The sequence below is a fragment of the Prinia subflava genome, chromosome Z, assembly GCF_021018805.1.
Source record: "Prinia subflava isolate CZ2003 ecotype Zambia chromosome Z, Cam_Psub_1.2, whole genome shotgun sequence".
Lineage (NCBI taxonomy): Eukaryota > Metazoa > Chordata > Aves > Passeriformes > Cisticolidae > Prinia > Prinia subflava.
This window is the reverse complement of record NC_086283.1, coordinates 21,337,607-21,359,847: the sequence shown is the minus strand read 5'-3', so window position 1 is coordinate 21,359,847 and position 22,241 is coordinate 21,337,607. Positions and strand designations below refer to the sequence as shown.

Below are 22,241 nucleotides of genomic sequence, written 5' to 3'. Positions count from 1 at the left end.
CCATCACGTTATCGTTCAGAGCAGAACGTGATGGAGCCAGGCTAACGAAGCTGCCAGAAATGACATCAGAAAGCCAAGTGACCTGAAAAAAAAGTGCTCTATCTGAGCACCACGCTCTTCTCAAATGTTTTCTTTTTTTATTTTTTAATATATTTTAATTAATTTTTTATTTTCACTTGATTTATCTTAGTTGCATGAAAGCTCGGAGCTTGGTCTCAGAAAAAAGTCCTAATAAAAAACAGAAAGAGCCTTACTTGACCAAGGGAAGGCTGTAGGAGGTCCTCAGATAACAATAACCAACAATTCTTTTTGGGGCTGAACAGTTTCAGTAAGAACCACTTTCTGAGGAGGTTAACTCTAAATAATAATTGTGGATTTTGCAGCCTGTGGAAGGCAGAGATTGCTCTCTGACAGAGTTTATATTACTAACCTGATGCCAGCAGACAGCTGCAAAAATGAAGTGATATCAGTGATAAAAATATTCTTTCTCTGTGCAGGCAGGAGGAATTGCCTGGAAGCAAAGGGCAAATCCCAGTGGCCTCCGTGCACACCAGATCCAGCACATGAAGACAGGGCCTGGCTGACGTGGCAAGGCTGAACCCTGCATGTCCTGACTCACTGAGTGCTTACTTTAAACATTTTCTAACTCCTCGCATTAAATTTCACAGAGATATTTTGAATTACTTAGAAAAACTTTATCTACATGAGACCTTTTACTGCTTTTTAATTCAAACCAGTGTCAGAACCGCCAAATAACTTGGTTAAAAAATAAATTATCATAATGATGCCCCCCCACACCTTCTATCTGAGGAAGAAATAGATAATTTCTAGTACTAAAAGTGATTAAATTTGGTGCATTTCCAACTTGTATTTTAACAATGCATTACCTCCTGAATTGCTGCATAAATATTAATAGACAGCCTGCTATGGAACTTTTGCCCGTGGTGCCCTTGGAGAACCATAATCATGGTGAGGGGAGCAAAGGAGATGAGAGAGAGCCCTGAAGATGGAGGTTCTATCCCCAGCTTCACAGGGCCACCCCGGGTCAGGCACTTTCCTTGCAGTCTCACAGATCAGCAGTATCTCAAAGCCCTGACTTTGTCTGGTAGGAGATGAAAATCCTGCAGACATTAATCTGCCCCGTGCTCATCTGAAACGCAACCACAAAAACCCCGCTGATGCCAAGAAGAGCCGCGCCGATCCTTCCCCAAATTAGCCAGACTTTATTTTTGACATAGTGAGTTCTTTTAAATTTCATCTCCAGATGTTTGCTCCTCTAATCACCTCTAAAATGGGTGCATGGCATTTATCTACCTGCATTTCCTCCCTCTGATATAATCTCATTAAAAGTCACGCTCGCTCCGGCTGCCATTTGAAAGAGGCCAAGTGCACACAGATCCCCTGAAGTCATGCTCAGCCTTCATGAAAATTGGCCAATTATTTAGTTCCCTAAATATGGACTTTGGGGGCTGAAATTCAGAATATCCTCTTGGAAAATCTTTCTGGTCTGCCATAAACCAGCCCTCTAAGAAGACAACACTGTTGATTTTTGTCACCCTAATACAAGAACATCACTGAAAACCTTAAAATACTGGCAGTAAAAGGCACGAGGAGAAAATATTTCTGTCTGCAAGCACCTACTGTCCAGCTGTGTTTTGGGCACAGGTGGACTGTGCTAAGGGTTAAGTTAATTTAACTTTCACCAAGTTAGAAAGCTCTGAAAGTTTAATCACAAATGAACTCCAGTGGGCAGCTAGGTAGCTCCCAGAAAAATGTTCTCATTTTTATTCTTTATAGGCACTGCTCAAATGCTCATAAACCATATTTAAGGAGGGAGAAATTTCATGAGAGGAGGGAGCTGTTTTATATGACAGAATAAGAGAAAAAGGCAAGTTACTGTTTTAAAATTTAAATCCGGACAAATTACCAGAAATGCTGCTGGAAACAGAACGCTGAGAATTCATTATTTTGTTTCAAAGTTAGTTTATCATAAATCTGCCCTCTGACACGTAATAACTAGTAACATTTCGAAGGTTATTTGATAGTAAGTTCAACAGTGTAGGTGACTGAACATGTGAGCTGCATGATAATGAGTCCCAGGGGAAATCAGGCTTTAGGATGCAGGGTGAAGCATCCCTAGGCTTGTATTCAAATGGAAAAAACATATTCAAAAGTTTATTGTTTATCTCCTAAGAACATCAAATAATACACAAGCCTTTGAATCAAATGTATAAAGCACACTGGAGGACTACTTGCTGGGGGAAAAATGCCTGATTTGATCCAAATTCAAAAAAACCTAATAGCTCGTACGCTGAAATGCACAGAATGGTTTTGATAGAAAAAGTGGAGGGGAGTTTTTGGGTTTGTTCTTTTGCAGAACTGAGAGGCACAGCCAGTCTATTTGCTCCTGCAGCAGGCTCTAGAAAGAGGAGCTCGACAGCTTTAAACCCAGTTGTTCTCAAATCCTCTGCCTTTCAGTACAATAGAGTACCCTAAGTGTGACAAATACAAATTGCCCTGTTCGGTCTGAATTTCATCTCCAAAATACTGTGGTGGTAATTGATTAATTTGTAGTGTACAAATTAATTTGAAGCCAATACTAAAAGTGAAAGGGTTTATTTCTCAGCAGGGAGGTGGGGTGCAAACACCCCGCTCTGCCAGGATGACGCAGTCCCACCTCTCAGCTCATTAAGCTCATTAACCTAATGAATCCCGTGCTGCCCTTATCAAAGTCAGGGGTAGTTTGGGCATTGGCAGTGCTGGAAAAGCACGTGAGACAGAGTTTTTTATTTATAAACCCTCTGCACGGCAAGTGGTGAAGGCAGGGACATTCCAAGCCCGTAACCACGCAGCCACTGGCACCCTGCCACCCCTCTGGGAGCAGGGATAGAGGGATGGGCATGGATCACCCACCTGCTCCTGCCCTCCTGGGCATGACCTATCCACAGCAACTCATCACTGCTCACCTCCAGCAGTGTTTCGATAGGTGGGAAAGCTTGTGGAGGAGGAATCGTGTTTAAGGATCACTGAGTTTGGACACCTCACATGCTGGGTTTTCATCTCCAGAGAAACATCTGCCCCATGGAAAGAGATCAAAAAGGACTCCTGCTGCTCAGGTGCACAGCCATACCTGTCAAGGGAACAGGCTGCCTTGGAGAATGACAGAGGGGCTGAGGTTGGGAAAGACCTTTAGGATCATCCTTTTAGACTTACCCAGTCCCCTCTGCATGATAGGCTGTTATTTCATAGTTTGAACATTGAGAACAAAATTAGCCTTTAATTTCAAGGCATCTTTCAATATTAAAATCTGTTTTTCCACACATCTTTTTAGCTTGTTCTCCTTTTTTTAAACTCATTGCTTAAATTGCTATCTACCGTGTGCTTGAACAGCAAAAAGTTACACAACATCTCTCTTACTCAACATCACCCTATCAGTCCTAACTCTTAATATTATGATTACTTTTTCAGAGATGCAACTGGCAGAGCTTTACTGACACACCACAAATCCTAATTATCATCAAAACTCTAAATTCTATGTTAATGAATATCAGGGGTTGAAATGCTTTTACCTTGACAAGCTCTAAAATATCCACTGAATGTTTGTTTATTCGCTTCCTATATCTGTATATATTTCCAGATCTTAACTTTGGGAAAACAACAGCATTTGAATAAGCAAAGGCAAAGATAAATAAAAGCAAGAAAACAGGCAATAATTCTGTCTAAAATTCTTTTTACTATGTTTAAGAAGGAATTACCACAGAGGAGACTACTGAACCCTAAACTACCACATCTCAAGAAAATAGATTTAGACGGAAAACTCTTTTGATTCATTCCTTGAAATATAATCTTACCCACTCTCCAACTTCTGCTAATGTTTACATGTGGAAGATGCACTGAGAAAATTGGGGCTTATTAAAGTAAGACACAAAAACAGCCCCGGAGCACTTAAACAAAAATGAGACAAGAATGGGCTGAGCAGCATCAGCTCGAACTTTTGCTTTCATTCCAGAAAAAGAGTTATAAAATGTGGAGCTGGAGCAAGTCCTGCTCAGTGCTGGGATATTAAAGTGTGCATAAATCAGGGGGCTCATTTTCCTATCAGGCGTTAAAGCTCCTGGCTCCGTTATCGGAGGCATCCGCGGATCCACACCGAGCGCCTCGGCTCGGGCTCCGGCCTCTGTGTGGTCTTTCAGAACTGTCGTTATCAGCTTTCTGTTTATTATTGTGCTCAGTTTAAAGGGAATTTGCCAAGTGATCCCTGGACTCCAATCTTTAGGCCTGTTGTCAGGACAAATTAATTTCTGTGGAAACCCACTGTGCCTCAGATACCATCTAGGAAATGTAGGATTAATGGAGTCCCTGTACAACACGCTTTGTAGTGCGCTGCTGGGGGAGGGGAGCGGGGCTGCCGAGGCAGAAATCACACAAATTAAGCCCTGCACTTTGAGGGACTTTGGGGGGACTTCATCTTTTTTTTTTGCTCCATGAGCTCACACCAGTAATATTTAAAATAAAGCCCAGTCGTCAAAAGGAAGGGGCAATATTTTTAACAAAAAGAGCAGTGAATGGAAACTCTCAGCTGCCAAAGATGAGGGACCTGAGGTCTAATTATCATATTTTATATTTTACCCGCTCCAGCCAATCTCATCAGTAGGAAACACAGGATATTAAAAGAAAGAGTCTCTTGTGATTCTTACTAGAAAATAATGAAACTCCACACATGATCCTTTGGAAAAGAGGTATTAAAGCTGGATTTCCTACAGGGCTGGGTCATTGCTGTGCTAGCTAACATTTCGGGGGCTGTTTTTACTAAATGTGTATTATTCCAGTGCTGAAAATTTTTGTCTGTTCTTGTAATAAGTAAACTTTAAAAAATTATTTTCCTGGGGAAAAAATGAATTATTATGTTTCTTAGTGAGGAGAGGAGAGGAGAGGAGAGGAGAGGAGAGGAGAGGAGAGGAGAGGAGAGGAGAGGAGAGGAGAGGAGAGGAGAGGAGAGGAGAGGAGAGGAGAGGAGAGGAGAGGAGAGGAGAGGAGAGGAGAGGAGAGGAGAGGAGAGGAGAGGAGAGGAGAGAGAGAGGAGGAGGAGGAGAGGAGAGGAGAGGAAGAGGAGAGGAGAGGAGAGGAGAGGGAGAGGAGAGGAGAGGAGAGGAGAGGAGAGGAGAGGAGAGGAGAGGAGAGGAGAGGAGAGGAGAGGAGAGGAGAGGAGAGGAGAGGAGAGGAGAGGAGAGGAGAGGAGAGGAGAGGAGAGGAGAGGAGAGGAGAGGAGAGGAGAGGAGAGGAGAGGAGAGGAGAGGAGAGGAGAGGAGAGGAGAGAGAGAGAGAAGAGAGAGAAGAGAAGAGAAGAGAAGAGAGAGAGGAGAGAAGAGAGAAGAGAAGAGTAAGAGAAGAGAAGAGAAGAGAAGAAGAGAAGAGAAGAGAAGAGAAGAGAAAGAGAAGAGAAGAGAAGAGATGAGAAGAGAAGAGAGAAGAGAAGAGAAGAGAAGAGAAGAGAAGAGAGAAGAGAAGAGAAGAGAAGAGAAGAAAGAGAAGAGAAGAGAAGAGAAGAGAAGAGAAGAGAAGAGAAGAGAAGAGAAGGAGAAGAGAAGAGAAGAGAAGAGAAGAGAAGAGAAGAGAAGAGAAAGAGAGAAGAGAAGAGAAGAGAAGAGAAGAGAAGAGAAGAGAAGAGAAAACTCCAATACATTTTTATCAAGCCTTTCTCAATTTCAGGAGGATGACTCTGCCCATGGTGAAATATCCAGGTTTAATATCAAACATATTGAGAATTCTTACCCTTATTATTTTCTCTACAAAGATAAATAAGTTGATAACATACAGGACAAAGACAGCAGACCCATAGAATCATATTCTCTGTGGTTTTACATCTCATGACTCCTCTATGGAATCAGGGAGCTAAGTTAGCCCAAAGTGGCACAAAAACACCAATGAGATCACAAAAAAAAAAAAAAAAAAAAAAAAAAAAAAAAAAAAAAAAAAAAAAAAAAAAGAGCTACCTCTCCTTTCAAAACACTAAAGCAAAATCTGACTTTCTAACATGTTGTTCCAATATACCCTGTAAATAGCAGGGCTAATTTGGCAGCAGAGCATTTTTAGAGCACTCCTAATACCTCCCAAGCCTGGCAGATGCAGAGGCTGCAGCTCCTCTACCGTGGCTCTCTAGCTCACAAACACCTCAGCATACACTGCTTTTCCTTCTTAGGGCGTTGCAAAAATCACGGGCTTGTGTGTGACCCCAGAGTTTGGAACAGCATTTATGGACAAAGTTCATTTGGGGAAGTCATTTTATCAGTCTTAAGCTCACTTGCATATGAGAACTGCTTTTGTTTTATTCAATATTCCAAAAGAGCATGTTCCTCCCTAACTAAAACATTTAATCTTGAGAGACTTTTATGTGGCCATTTTTAACTATTGCAGAAATTCAATTAACTGCATAATTATGAACACAATTACCATGGAGTGTTACACGTGATTTGGTGGTAGCAGTTACATGGCACACACATACACTCGGGTTTGTGATTTCAAAAATTACAGCTGTGATAATAAAAGCGAAAAGTTCCTGAATATCATCCTTATTCTTTGGATTGCATGTATAAATGGTTTTTTAAATGTTGTTCCTATTTTTTTCCCCTGTCCATGTCAGTGGGGTTGGAATGAAATGATCTTTAAGGTCTTTTCCAGTCTAGTATTCTCTGATTTTGGTGATGAAAGGGTTATTTTAGAAACCACATTACTTGCAACCAAATAGGCTGGATTGCCAGCTGATTGAAGTCACCCAAACTGTGACAATTCACCTCAAACCTGGCCCCATTAACTTATTCCACTGCAAACTCCCAGCAAGGGCAGTAAATGGAGCCCCGGCGATTTTTTGCGTGGAGGGGAAAAAGAAACTAAAATAAAACTAGAAAAAAAGAGGAAAATACCACAAAAGTGGGAGGATCTCTAAAAAAGTCTTCAAAACTTTCCACAGGGACACTGCCAAGGAGCTCAGTGCTCAGCCCAGCGTGGGTGCCCCAGTGCAGGTGGTGGATCAGGAGCAGGAGCAGGATGTGCCCGGCTGTGCCAGGGGGCTGCCCGGCAGAAGCCATCCCACAAACCCTCCTCAGGTGGCCACGAGCTGGGGCTGTGGCCATGAGCTGGAGCTGTGGGCTGGCCACCTGCCAGGCTCAGCCTGAGCCCTTCCCTGACTTGGAAAAGCTAAAACATGCCGGGGTTTTCGCACACGATGAGGCACCAGGCAGGGTCAGCAAGGCCTCTGAGGATGTTACATTTGGGGGGCTTTAGGGGTGATGTGGCTGACAGGAAAGTTTAGGAGGACAGGCATGGTCTAGTTGTACTCAGGGAAGCAGCAAAGTTCAGGATGGGCTCAGGCTGAGTGCAGAGATACTCGGGTGGTGGTCACCATGCCAAAGTCCCCACTCGCCTGCTGCTGTCCCACAGCCGAGGAACTGTGGCATCTCCTGGGCACAGGGATCTGCTGGCTGTTCACGGATCCTCCCTGTTCACACCCTCATCAAATCAATTTTGCACGTGCTGCACATCCAGGGCACGTTCATTGCCAGGCAAAACCACCGAGGAGGACAAGGATCTTTCAGAGGCTTTGATTATTTCAGACATTATCCAAAATCACTCTGTCACCCATGCAACCTTTGGTGACACTACACACGTCCTCCACTGGCGTAACACAGCCTTGCTCCCCAAATTTCAGCACCATCCTGCCCAGTGATGTCAGCTCAAGGTCCAGCCTCACATTCTCCTCTAACCTAACCAATTTCTGCTGAGACAACAATATCTGCAGGGACCTCCACCTTCACCCATCCCTTCTACAAGAGCTTTGTCCCCACCTACAAGTGCACAGGTGGCAAAGATTCCCTCAAACTGCATCCAGGGTTTCATCAGGAGATGCCCACGGACCCTGAACACACAAAGAATCAACAGTCTTTTACCATAATCACTCTTCAAGTAATTGAAAATCAGAATTACCCATGTGGTTTCTCTACATAAAAAGTGATCTGCAACCTCCAAATCTGAATTCCAAACATGTTCGTGTGAAACACTTGAAATACAAAATGCAGTTCCAGCTCAGTCCTTGGTGGACGTCAAGCACGGCTGGAAAACTATTGCAGGTGTTATTTTAAATGAAAAAAGTGAAGAGTGTAATAAGAATGGAGGTCAAAGCATTTCCAGACTTGCCAAGGGTTAGAGCTCACCAACAGAGTAAAATACTTAAGCTTTAACAGAAAGCTATAAATGCAAATATATATAAAATGAAGCATAAAATAGGCTTCTTTTAGAAATTCATCTCTCCTAACATGAACAGTACAAATATTTCAGAACATGTCAAACCCACTGTATCTGTACATTCATGCTTGCCTCACTCCTGGCTCTATAACCACACAGAAATGTAATTTAACAGCACTGGTAACAGATTTCCAATCTTGGGGCATGGAACCTTTATCCCAAGGACCTGGTTAATAAATGGAAATAAATGTAAACAAAAGGCAAAAGGAGGAGAGAGCGGCAGAGGGCTCAAGCCCGGCCCAGCTGCCCTTATCCTCAGCCACCCCCTAAAACCACCCCAGATCCATCCCTGCAGATCGAGCTGCCATGTGGCTGTTTTCTAAAACAACATCTCACTCTGCTGTGGAAGAAATTTAGTCCCTATTCCTCTTTAATATTCATATGGAACAGAGCTACATTAGCACTAAGTTTTAATTTCAGAAACATTCTGACATTTACGGAGAACAGATTCCAGCCCTGGTTTCACACCAGGGTTTTTTTTTTTTCCATTATCACTGTTATTACTGGTATTAGTATCACTGCAGAAGTGATTAAAAGGTCCTGGATGTCTCATTAAAATAGTCTGGATCTACCTCCCTCTCCAGCACCAAGATATAATCTGTTGTTTTATAAATGGGAACCATCTTCCTGGAAATTAAATTTGAAGTATTGCCTGTTCCTCTTTTCCTTGTCAAATACAGGCACTTTTTGCTGTTTAAATTGAATGTAAGATACATTCTAAATATTTGAAGCAGAGGAAAAAATAGTTATTACTGAATGCTGAATGCTCCCCAGATCTACTCATAAAATGTGAAAATAATAAAAGAACAGCAACAAACCAACTCATCAAAACCCTCAGAGAGGTTGAAGAGACAGATGCTCATGGAAGTCAACAGTTTTGGTCCCTACATCTATTTTCAGGTGCTCATTTCAGCACAAGCTTATGATTTTCAAAACGGATTGGTTTAGCTGCAATTTTGGAAAAATGCATTTTTGTTTCCCGAGATAGCCCAGCGGTTTAAGTACGAATGTTTGTGTCTCAGAGCTCTTTTCCCTATCCTCCACTAAACAGGAATTCAAAGAGTCTTAGGTGCAGATTAAATGCTTTCAAAAATCAATTCTAGGCTGGCATAGAAGTCAACCAGTCTGACCTCGTGATTACAGACTAAACACTTCTTTAGGAAGCAAAGTGGAGCAATATTTCATGTTCCAATGATTATTTCAGATAGTACCACTACAAATAAAAATGAGAAACCATGGTGACATTTTAAAAAGTTTATCTGGATGTAATTGCACAAGGAATTAAAAGAAGCATCAACAGAGGGGTTGGATATTATAGCCTTAACATCTATTCACGAAAGGGAGTATCCAGTAAGCGTCTCATCCAAACTCTAACTGGCACTTTGGATTTCATGGAGTTTTGAGAAAAAAGAGAATCACATGACTCCATTTCTACCTGGTGGGGTTTTTGTTGTTGTTGTTTTTTGTTTGTTTGTTTGTTTGTTTTACTTCTAGGACCTTAATCTCAAGATACAAAATGGCAAAGAAAGCAGCAGTGAGATATGTACTTAATCTAATGGCTAAGGAGCCTCTTCCAAACTACCTTGGGACTGATACAAAAATAGGCTCCTTCAGTTCCATATTCCTGAGGACAGAGTTCAGATTTAATGCCCAAGCACTCCTGTGCCTTGCAACAGCATTTTTATTTTCCTTCTTACCAGTGTCAATAGCAGGGTAACCCCAGAGTTTTCACAGAAACGTTTGCCTTGGTTTGATCATCTAAATGTGCTACCCAGTAATTAAATCCAGTTTGTATTTTTAAAGTGTACATGGAGCACTGTTCCACACAGAGCCAAATTGCCTTGCATTTGTCTCCACCATCTCTCAGTTCTGGGAAATCCATAAATTCATTTGTCAAAGTTAAAAATACTCCAGCAAAACTCCTTCTAAATCTTTTGAAATGGTTTGTTCAAACTCTTGACATAGCGTTTTGCTCTAAACAAATTTCTAGACAACCCTGTGATTTTCCATCTCAAAATATACTGTTTCCCTGCCATGAAACTGGAACAGAGGGTCTGAGAGAAAGGAAATTATTAAGCATTCTAGTGGGTTTTTTTCCAACAAAAACTAAGATAGAGGTCAATGAATAAGTATGTGCAGGCTGGAACTTAAATCCTCTGGGGTGACTGTAGGCTAATTAATAATTAATGCCAGAGACATGGTGTTTGAAATGCAGATGTGATAACTGGAGGCCTGGCAAAGCTGTTCAGAGGAAGCAGATTTGGATGCTATAGGGAATAGGCACTCCCTTGCCGGCTGGCTCTGAAAGCAGACCTGGGTGCAAAGCAGGGCCTATGGTTTAGATTATATTCCCCTCAGCTGTTAATTACCTGAACCTACTTTGAAGTTTTTCTCTTTTTATCCTCTGCATGAAAAGAGATTGGTTCAGCCAAGGGACTTGAAAAAATGATCAAATACATGGAGTAGAGGAGGGGAATAGAACTTCAGATATAAAAAAAGATAAGGAAGAAAAACACTCAGGGAAACACACAGGAACATATTAGGAAGTGCCCGAGTGTGGCTCGACGTTTCAAGCGAGTAGTGCTGCTCTAAGTTATTTCAGCCATTAAGCAGAACCCCCCCGTGTTTTAGGAATAGATTTGTTAAAAGGAATCTCTTGCTGTATGTATAGAGTTTACAGTAATTATTTGATGAAAGTATCATAGGTGATTTCCTATGCTATTTTTAATTCAATAAAGTCATTTAAACCTCCTTGTGTTTGGGGCTATTTAATGAGGTGTGCAACATTAGCAGAATCACCAATGAGCTGTTACTACGAGTATTCAGATTTTGCTAAAAAATGCTTATTTTTGCCAAGCAGAGAGACTGGCACAGGGTGGGATCGTAGCTGCCACTGCAAGGAAAGGGGGCAGGTGCCCTCAGCACCGCGGGTCCTTGGGCCTCCAGGGGCACCTGAGGGCAACTGAGCCATTTTCACAGCAACTGGGGAGTGGGGTGGCCCAGCAGGGCCTGGCACATGCTGGGTGGTGAGGCAGAGGAGTGGGGATGAAGGCTCGGGAGGCAGGGCTGATGAGGATGAAGACAGAGAGAGGCAGGGGTGATGAGGATGAAGATAGAGGGATGTGGGGGTGATGGGGATAAAGGCAGTGGTGGAAATGCTGGTGGGGAGGCACAGGTGATGGGGATGAAGCTGAGGGGAGGCAGGGATGATGGTGATGAAGATGAGGATGCTGCCCGCATCCCGCGGGCAGACGGGAAGTGTTTGGGGTAACGCAGAAGTCCCCCATGAGCGCAGGAAAACCCCCCGTGACCAAAGGGGGTGTGGGGCACCTCTTGCGACACCGCTGCCCCAGCCAAGAAGCCCGCAGGGTGCGCGGGGCCGGTCCCCCCGGTCCTCCCCGTGCCCCGGCCCCGGTGCGGGCTCCCTGGGCGCTGCCTGCCCCGCTCGCCCGGATGGGCGGCGGAATCGCCTCTCGCCCTGGCTCGCTTTGCGGAAACAGATCATTCCCTTTTCAAAGCGACTCCAGAATCGCTTTTTTTGACTCTCTTCCCCGCTCGTTAGAGCCCGCCCGTTCAAAGGCGAAACTTCCCAGCAACTTCACTAAAACCCTTTGAACCAGGGGGAAGGCAGTGGTATAATTTTTTTTTTCTGGCTCTACCTTTTTTCTTTTTCTTCTTTTTTTCTTTTTTTCTTTTTTTTTTTTTTATCCCCTGCAGTAGGGTGAAGCAATCTCTGATGAACTCAGGGCTGGCTGTGTTTAAAAATTAATTGGAAAATGCCCGTCTTCAGGGCGCAGGCGTCTCGCATTCATACCTATCACCTTGGCATCGCGGCGCAGCCTCTCCCGCTGCTGATGTGGAGAGCCCCTCTCGGCCCAAAACAAGAATTTTTATCCATATTTCTCTTTCCCAGCCCCGTCTTTCACCGTGACGTAAGGAACACGCGGCTGTACTACAGCCTTACGCATAGGTGTACACCTGGCTGATGCTCCGGCTCCTTTGAGGGGTGGTTCCCGGTACCGCCGAGTTCTCCGGCCCTGGGATAGTTACCTGTGGCTAAAGCTCCCAGGCGACGGGGATGAGTCCTTCCCGGGGCCGAAAATGCCTCGATTTCCGCCAAAACGGGTGTGGGAAGCGCCTCTGTGTCCGCCTCCCGGGCGTGGGGTGGCCGGGGAGAGCCACGCCTGGGGGGGAGAGCGGCTTTTAATGGAATCACAACAGCCTCACGGTTCCCTATTAAATCCTGCTAATTTTCTAGGTGAAGGCTGTGAAGTGAATGTGAGGAAGCATTAAAAGGGAATTGAATTTGCATTCCTTATGCTACAGGCACATGTTTACATGACCTTTAAAACAGAATTAAAGCTGTATCATCAGCAGCTGTAGGCAATTCACATTACTAAGGCAATCAAATCAGAAGGCTAAACTAACTATAAAACATAAATTAAACTGATAGAGAATCATCCTAATTCACTAGGTTTACTTGCAATTTACTTATCCGCTACTAGTAATTTCTAAACAGTTTGGAGAAGAGGCAAATAGGAAATACTCGGATGTGGCACTTCAAGAACGTGTTGTCCGAGGGGGAGAGCCGGCTCTCCCGGGGTTCTCTATCAGGGAGTGCGGGGATAACACGGGCCCCTAGAGCTCCACCAAGGGACAGCAAGCTGATACCTGCATGGCTAAACCCCAGCTCTGTGGGTTGGCTCAAGCCCCCCTGTAGTCCTTTCCTCTCTGGAAGACCCTCAGAGACGCCGTTGATTTTCTAAAAGATGAAATAACTCAATATCCAATACAGCTCGCGTTGCACCGCTGCCTTCTGTCCCCTCCCCCATCCCCAGAGGGACACTTTCCAATGTCTGAAGCACGGTAAAAAAACCCACAAAAATCGATACCGCCGGTGATTTCATTAAAAGTTTGCAGAGCGCCTTTCCCCGTCTCTGGCGCTCCCGGGAGGAGCCGGGCGGGCCCCGGGCACCCCCTGCCCCGGGCAGCCCCCGCTTTGATTTATTCCCATTTATTTCTCACAGCCGAGGGCTGTCTCCCCCGCTTTGATGGCGGCTCTCCCGTGTGCGCTGCCCCGTGTCCCGGGGCCCGCGGTGATTTATCGCCCGCCCGCCTCCCCCTGAACTTCTCCCCCGCAGCCCCCGGGACCCCAGCCACGGGCAGGGCACGGAGGGGAAGGGATGCTGCAGCCTCCAGAGCCTTTCACCGGGACTCTGCTGGGCGGGGGAGAGAGAAAAAAGCTGCCAGGAGGTGCCAGGGAACGGCACACCCTGGGGATGGAGCGCATGGAGCTTTTGCAGCGGCTGTTGGGGTTTTTTTTTTGCGGGGGGGGGGGTGTCACGGAAGGCTCGCGGTCTCGGCCACGCGTGACCTAACGACACCCAGCCTGCCTCGCCATCACCATCCTGCACTGCCCGAGCTCGATTCACGAAGGAAACATCTTTTTGCAACGCAGCCTGGCCTGAAAGTTCATTTTTATAACATCTTTGGTTAGCGCGACCTGGAGGAAGCGGGGAGGAAACTTTCCACCGAGCCGTAAACAAACGAAAGTCTGTGAGAAAGCCAAGAATTAGCAGCAACATCTACGTATTTATAAAGGTAAATCTAGGGATGACGAGGCGCTTCAAAATGCAGGAGGCGTTTCAGTCCCTCTGCGAGATCAGCAGCATCTCTGGATGCTTTGCACGCCGACTGCTACAGCTGGAAAAGCGTATAGTTAAATAAATAATAAATAAATAAACGAAAGGAAAAACACAACACATGAACTCAAACCCCACATGGAAACTGCTCGGTACCAAACAGCAACGCAGGTATTTGTCATCCAAGGAACAGAGCGATTTGTCTTCAGTGTCTCATTAGTCAGCAGAGGTTAACTAGCGAGCCAGTTAGTGCGTGCTCAAATCCAACCCATTCTCCTTTAAATATGTCTGAGCAGAAATCTGTCCGTTCGGGAATTGTATCTGGATTATTCCTAAAGCACAGGCGGGATGGCCTGTGGGGTGGCGGGAGCTGGGGGTGCCCATCTCTGACCGCATCACCCCGTTTCCTGGGAGAAGGTCCACAGGAAAATACAAAAACAACAAACCAACCAACCAACCAACCAACCAACAAACAACAACAACAACAAAACACAACCAACAACCAAAAAACCACGGGATTTCGGTCCGGGATGAAACCAGCGCGTTCTTGTCATCACGCCTGTTTGAATGGCACGGTGAGGAAAGTGCCTACGTAAAAGGGAAGGGATCGGCATTGTTGTGGGGTCTATTAACTCCTGCCGTGACCTCAGGAGCTGCCACGCACCGCCCGAGCAGGAGACGGGAGCGGGGCCGCAGCCCCTTCCCCGCTGCCTCTCCCCATCCACGCTTCCCCACTAGGCACAACAAAACCCAGATCGTGGATTTCATACACGGCGAGACTGGTCCCGCAGCAAAAATGTGCACTTTGGAGAGACTTCCCGGAGTATTTATGGGTTTTTTTCTTTTTGCTCCGTCAACCAAATGTTCGAGATGAGACCTCCTAAAGCCGACCCAGCTCAAAAATAACCGTGACCTGAACATGACGGGGTAGTGCACGAATGAACGACTTGGGTTTGTTTTTTTTTTTTCTTTTTCTCCGCAGCAAGTACATTTTTCAAACATCAACAACGTGGAAGAAAATATATTAATGATAATAATAAAAATAACAATAACAGGCGATTCGAGCAGAGAAGCAAGGAGTCGCCCAAACCACTTCGGAAATCGCAGCAGTTAGAATATGAATACTGTTTACCTTGTGATTTTTTCCTGCCCGGGATTGGCTTTATTGTCCCTCCCTGGACCAGCCCAGCCGCAGCCACGCTCCCTCCGTGCCGGGCTCTTTGCTGCCGGGCTGGTGCTGGGAGAGATTTGGGGGGGAGGGGGGGCTCATTCCTTCTTTCATTCTTACATTAGGACTAGTTTAATTTGCAGTCTGCCAGTCCATCTCCTGGCTGTGGCTCGGAGATGGCAGCGTGGCTCTCTCCCTCCTCTCCCCCTGTACAGCATTTACTCACGTTCAAGAGCAGCCAACACAGCCCAAAAAAAAAAAAAAAAAAAAAAAAAAAAAAAAAGAAACTAATTGAGCTTGTGTCGGTATTGGCTAATTTCTGCTAATACTCTGTAAATTCCTTTTTTGCTTCTGAGCTTCCCTCACGCTGGTTAGGTGTTCCCAAAGCCTCTTCGGAGCTCCAGGAGCCGCTTTCTCAGCACTGAGGGACGGCTGGGCTCCAGCAGGAGCCCCAGCGCCTGGATGTACACAATGCAAACCTTAACTCCTGGCTCCAGAAACGGTTAAATTGCCCTTTCCCAGCCCCCATCCCCGTTATGATTGACTCTGTTTTTAAATTTGCACTTGTTCCCACCAAGCGCAATCTAACTCGTCCTGTCTCTAAAGTGAACTTGTGTTGAAGGTGAAGTTTTCAATATAGAGGTCACGACACCGAGGCACAGCTTACCGCTCCGAGCTTCATGCTGTATTAAACACAATCAAAACGAACCCCTTTTAGACCTTTTTTTTCCCCTCTCTTTCTCTCCTTCCCCTCCCGCGGGTGAACAATGACAGAAGGAAAAAAACCCCAAAAACCTCTTAAATATAATAAAATCAGGTCTGTCACGATAATAAACGCTTTGGTGGCTTCAGGTCCCAACCTCCATGGAGCTCGGGAACACAAGCGCATCCCGAGGGGAGCTCTTCTTAAAGGCGAACGTGTGGGACTGGAGCGGGGAGAGCCAGCCCTGCCCCACGCGTGGGTGACACCGGCGCTGCCACCGAGGGGACGGCGACGGCCGAGCCACGCAGCCGGGTGACCCCAGAAAGCCCCGGTGCCGCCTGTGCCAGGGGGACTCGACACAATCCCAGCTCCCGCACTTCAAAGCGGGGCGTTCTCCATAGCGACTTCTCGCTGCCCCAGGACGGTGGCTGCCTCCAGCTATTATGAGAGCTTTTTCACGCCAAAGATTTAGCAGAAAAAATAGATATTAAAGCGAGTTATTTGCTGAGGAAACGCGGGTCCCTCTGGGGCGGGGGCACCCAGTGTCAAAGGGCTCGAGCACACAGTCCGAACCAAAAACTTTTAAAAAAATTTTTAAAATAATATATAATATTAAAAAAAACTTTAATGGGTTTCGGTCTATGAAAAATAAGTTACAAATTCTTGCAACAGTAGCTTTGCATGTACTTATTTTTCTCCCATGTCCAGACGGGGTCGGCTATTGAATAAGGCTCTTTTATTCTGCATGGGGCAGGGGATTTGTGGCCATGGTCCCCCTTTTATTCCTCTCTCTATGGAAACCCAGATCATGGGGAGAAATATGCGAGGCTGAATAAAGAAAAGCAGCAGAAAGGACCGCTTGAGAGCGGCATCTGTTACACTTGGGAAGTTAGACTGACAGGAAAGAGCTAAAGAAACCCTCTCCAGCAGATTAGTTAGAACAGCAAGAAGATTTAACTATATGCAGATAAAAACACTATAAAATCCACCATACTCTGCTATAGGCGAGGTGAGAGCCGCCTCGGCAGGAGCAGAGCCGGGCTATGCCTTAGCTACATTTGCAGCAAAGATTAAAATGGGACGTTCGGGGTTTTATTTCCCTGCCAGAGACTCTGCCTTAATTAAACGGCGGATCTGAACATCTATTTTCACGGGCAATGGGATTTGAAAAATCGTTTCGGAAGTTAAAGTGCAAATTAATTTTAAATAATTTAGTTACGTTTTTATACAGTGCGGATTTGATGTTGTGGGGAGGGGGAAGGGTTTTGGTGCGGTTTTTTTCTTTATTTTTTTTCCCGCGGGCTGCGGTGATGTTTATTTCGAGGACCTTGTGAAGGCGGAGAGTGGGGAGAAAAAAAAAAAAAAGGGAAGGGGGGGGCAGAAAAAGAAAAAAAAGGGGGAAAAATAAAAAGGAAAGGCTAAATAAACCACCGAGGAAGAGGCTGCTGCTATAACGCCTTCCCTGCCCTCGGCGGGCTCGGCCGCGGAGCTGCGCGCCCCGCACCGCCCGCACAGCCCCGCGCCGGGACCGCGGCTCCAGCGGGGACATTCTCATCTCCAGACCCTCCCGCTGACCACCCCCCCGCCGCAACTCGCCACCCCCACCGCCGCTCCACTACCCGCAAACTTCATTTTTTAAATTTACTTTTCCTTATTTTTTATTTATTTTCCGAGTCGCCCGCTCTCCCCCTCCCTCCCCGCGCCCCCGCGGGTGCGCAGCGCAGCGCTGGCCCGGCGGGGACCCGCAGAGTCCCCGATATATCGCGATTGTCCCAGCCCGCTCTGCTCCCCACCACCCAGCCCTGCCTTTACCCCTCTCGCACACTGCCCCGGCGAGAAATTATTGTGATTATTATTATTATAATGAGGAAAGCGATGGGACCCGGCTCGGAAGGAACCAGAGGAGCGCTCACCTTATTTAGATCTATTTTCTCATTTTCTTGAATTTTCTTCAGATCTGTCTTCTCAGAGAAACTAATGCCTTAATGACTTTCTGGTAGCTGCAAGCCTTCTTTTATTTCTGCTAAATATATGAAAATGTATGCAAATTTAAATCAAGCTTAACCTAGGAGCTCTTGCAATATATTTAATGGAATTTCAAACCAATAAGGGGACTCTGATGCAGTCTTCTGGAAGTGCAAATGTAATTACGCAGCTCGGTTACCTCCAAAACGATGCAGGGAAAGGTCATTTTGGAACTCGGGAGCGGGTCGGGGGTCCCGGGGCTGCGCCTCCGCCCGCCCCGCCGGGGCTCCGCGGGTGCGGAGCTCTGCCCGCCGGGCCCGAGCGAGCGGGGGGCTCCGCGCTCCCCCCGCTCCTCCCCCGGGGGGGTCCCGGGGACCGCACATGCCGTTTCCCCCATTCTTTTCCTTTTTCTCACTTTTCTTCCCCCCTTTTTCTCCTTTTTTCCCCAGTTTTGCCCTGCAGCCCGCCCGCCAGGCGCGCACCGGCGGCGTACCGCGCCCGCGCCACGAACTTTGAGGAGCATCCACCGGGATTTACCGGCGGCGAGTCCGGGAAGCTCTTTTTTGGGGGGGCTATTTTTTTTATTATTTGGGGCTTTTCTGAGGGTTTGTGGGTTTTGGTTTTGTTTTGGTTTTTTTCCAGCTGACGGAGCGCGGCGGTGCCGCACGGCCCGGGGCAGACGGGGACGCGCGGCTCGGGGCAGCCGCACCGGGGGAGGAGCGGAGCGAGCGCCTCGCACCCGGAGCGCGCCCGGGCCGGCGGGCGGGGGCAGCGCCGGGGTGGTCCCGCGGGGCTGCCGCCGGGGCGCCGCCGTTTAACCTCTGCCCGCCGCTAATCGCTCCCCATTTAAGCCGTGGCCTCCGCGCCCCCCCGTTCCCAGGCGCTCCCCATTTAAGCCGTGCCCCCCCCCCTCCTCGGGCCCCGCCGTTCCCCGCCCGGCGCGGAAGGAGTTAAGCGGCGGGGCCGCCTCGCGCCCGGCCCCCGGTGCCGGCGGAGTGATTCACTTCCTGCCTCGCGCCCGCGCGGCCCCGCGGCCCCGCCCCGCAAGGGCCCGCTCCGCCTCCGCACAGTGTCCATTGGTCGGCTCGGCCGGCGGCGCGCCCCTATTGGCCGGCGCGGGTGCCAGTCGTGGGGCGGCCGCCGCCGGGCCGTCGTGCCGGTGGATGTCAAAGGCTGGCGCGGCGGCGGCGGCACAGTATAACTCGTGGGGCTGCCGCGGCCATGGCCACAGCCGCCTCCAACCCGTACGGCCTGCTGGGCGCCGGCGCGCTCGCCCACGCCGAGGGCGCGGGCATGCAGCAGGGCAGCCCGTTCCGCAGCCCGCAGAAGCTGCTGCAGAGCGAGTACCTGCAGGGCGTCCCCGGCAATGGGCACCCGCTGGGGCATCACTGGGTGACCAGCCTGAGCGACGGCGCGCCCTGGCCCGCGGCGCTGGCGGGCGGCCCGCTGGAGCAGCCAGACGTGAAGCCGGGCCGCGAGGACCTGCAGCTGGGCGCCATCATCCACCACCGCTCGCCCCACGTCTCCCACCACTCGCCCCACGCCAACCACCCCAGCGCCTGGGGCGCCAGCCCGGCGCACAGCGCCTCGCTGGCCGCCCCTCCCGCCGCCGCCGCCGCCGCCGCCGGGCAGCCCCTGAGCGTTTACTCGCAGGGCGGGTTCGCGGTGGGCGGCATGCTGGAGCACGGCGGGCTCACCCCGCCGCCCGCCGCCGCCGCCGGCCAGGGCTTGCACCCGGGGCTGCGCGGCGAGGCCGGCGGTGAGCACGGTGAGCTGGGCGGGCACCACTGCCAGGACCACTCGGACGAGGAGACGCCGACCTCGGACGAGCTGGAGCAGTTCGCCAAGCAGTTCAAGCAGCGGCGCATCAAGCTGGGCTTCACCCAGGCCGACGTGGGGCTGGCGCTGGGCACCCTGTACGGCAACGTCTTCTCGCAGACCACCATCTGCCGCTTCGAGGCCCTGCAGCTGAGCTTCAAGAACATGTGCAAGCTGAAGCCGCTGCTGAACAAGTGGCTGGAGGAGGCCGACTCCTCCACCGGCAGCCCCACGAGCATCGACAAGATCGCGGCGCAGGGGAGGAAGAGGAAGAAGCGGACCTCCATCGAGGTGAGTGTCAAGGGCGTGCTGGAGACGCACTTCCTCAAGTGCCCCAAGCCGGCCGCCCAGGAGATCTCCTCGCTGGCGGACAGCCTGCAGCTGGAGAAGGAGGTGGTGCGGGTCTGGTTCTGCAACCGGCGGCAGAAGGAGAAGCGCATGACCCCGCCGGGCGAGCAGCCGCAGCACGATGTGTACTCGCATGGCGTGAAAACGGACACGGCCTGCCACGACCTCTGACCGCGGGCTGCGGCCACGGGACTGCCCGGCCCCGTGCGGGGCTGCCCGGCCACGGGACTGCCCGGCCGCGGGACTGCCCGCCGGGCTTTAACTTATGGTTTCGGGAGACGCGCCCAGGGGATCCCCGCCCGCCGCCGCCTCGGCAATATATGTTTTTTTTTCCCTCTCTCCGACCTTTCCGCTGATCACACACGGTGTTTACTCGCAGACAAGGTTTGTTTTCGGTTCTCCGCTAGGACGAAGGGGGAAAAAAAAAAAAAAAAAAAAGGACACAAAAAAGCCCACCCCCACCGCAGAGCAAAACCCAAACAAAAAGGAAGAAAGAAAAAAAAAAAAAAAAAAAAAAAGGGAAAACCCAGGAAAAATAGAAAATTTAAAAAAACAAAGGAACGAAGAACCCGACAGAAAAGGAAAAAGGGAAAGACAGATGTGTGCCTATGAATAACCTTCCAGCGCCTTGGTTATATCAGCTGTATTTCAGGTGAATCTGTTTTACAATAGACTAGTTTTGCATTTTTAAAGACTTATATAGCGTTTTTAAATGTCTGAGGTGTTTTACTACAAACTGTACACAATATTTGTGACCTAATTTGTATCGAATTGAGCAGTCCAAACGTTCCTCCCTTCCCCGAGCGCCGGCAATGTCACTCAGCGGGGCTGGGGCAGGGCGGCCGCGGGCCTTCCTCACCCGACCCCGAGGAGATGGGGATCCTGCCGAGCTCCGCACCCATGTGAAGGGCAGGCTCATTTGTTGCAGATTTTTTTTCTTCTTTTTCAAGAACTTCCCAATACCGTGAAACGGTCGGGTCACAAGCCTGACCTCCCCCCTTCTTCTCCCAAGGGAAAAAAATTATATATATATATAATAATTATTTCTAAGAGATTTACCCAAAATTAAGCATCACAACCAAACCCGTGGCATTTGCCAGTCTTTTTCTTTCCGAAGATGAGTTGGGCTTTTTGATCAGCGCCAGACTGAGAGGTCTGTAGTAAAACACCTTTATCCTTCTGCGCTTTCGCTTCGGAAATCGGTTTCTCTGTATTTTGTTTCGATAGTGAAGAGGAATGAGGTGTCGGGGGGAGGGAGGGAAGGAAACAGAAAACGCCCGCATTTGGTTCACGCTGAGCTTCTTTCCGTGTCCCACGGAGATGCTGGATTTGTAGAAAAGCTTTTCTAGGGGGGTGGGGGGAAGAAAAAAAAATAATCAAAACAGGGAGGAAAAAACCCCCCAATAACACAACAACCCTCAACCACCAAAACAAAGTCACTCAAACGCTAACGCCAGGAGCCGTTTGTCGGGCGTAGGGAAGTGCCGAGCTGCACCCGCCCCCTCTCCCCCCTGTCCCTCCCAGCCCGTGGCTGTGTTGTCCCCAAGGGCGGGGGGTGCGGTGGCCACGCACCCACCCGCGAGGGGTCCGTGTGTCTGTGTGTGTATGCGCGCACCCCGAGCCCCACGCTGCCCCCGCACCCCCGGGGCCGCGGGCAGGGCCGGGCTCCCCCCTCCGCTCCCGGGGCTGCACCCGCGGCCCCCCGAGGGCCGGGCCGGTCCCCGCTCCGCAGCTCCCGCACAGCATCCCCCCCTCCGCCTTTCCTTTCCCCCTCCCTCCTCCAGATTTTTTCCTTTCGACATTTATATTTTTCAAGTATTTTTCAGTAAGCGCTATTAAAAAAAAAAAAAAAAAAAAAGAAAATAAAAAAAGAAAAGAAAAAAAGAAAAGAAAAAAAAAGAAATTAGGAGAAAAAGAAAAAAAAACTCGACACTGAGGATCTGCCTATTTCTGCCAACTTTATAACTGTACAGTTTTGTATATTAAACGTTTTTTGGAAGTTATTAATTTAAAGAAAGATCATTTAGTTTATTCATTTAGTAACTGATGTATAATAAACGCTATTTTCATTAAAGGTTGCTTTTTTCAACTATTTTATCCAAAATTGCCTATTGCAGTTGCCAACAATTATTTATTTTCAATAAATTCCGCATTATGTTAAAAAAAAAAAAAAGAAAAAAAAGAAAAAAAACGTTTCGAAAAGAAACAACAAAAAAAATAAGCCTGAATAGGTGTCGGATAAAAATAATAATGAAACACACGAGTGGCTGTAACGTTTGGTTGTCGACCAGTTTTAGTC

At 48.3% G+C, this 22,241-nt stretch overlaps 1 protein-coding gene across 1 annotated transcript; it reads left to right on the top strand.

Annotated features, from left to right (window-relative positions):
- Positions 1-18,861: 18,861 nt before the first annotated feature.
- Positions 18,862-21,705, top strand: LOC134564586 (POU domain, class 3, transcription factor 4). Its single transcript, XM_063423485.1, has one exon. The coding sequence runs from the start codon at positions 18,998-19,000 to the stop codon at positions 20,111-20,113; it is 1,116 nt and encodes a 371-aa protein (XP_063279555.1). The 5' UTR covers positions 18,862-18,997; the 3' UTR covers positions 20,114-21,705.
- The last annotated feature ends 536 nt before the right edge of the window (positions 21,706-22,241 follow it).

Bases quoted from the DNA above. Each gene is read 5' to 3' on its own strand.
- LOC134564586 (XM_063423485.1), top strand. From the start codon at position 18,998: ATGGCCACAGCCGCCTCCAACCCGTACGGCCTGCTGGGCGCCGGCGCG.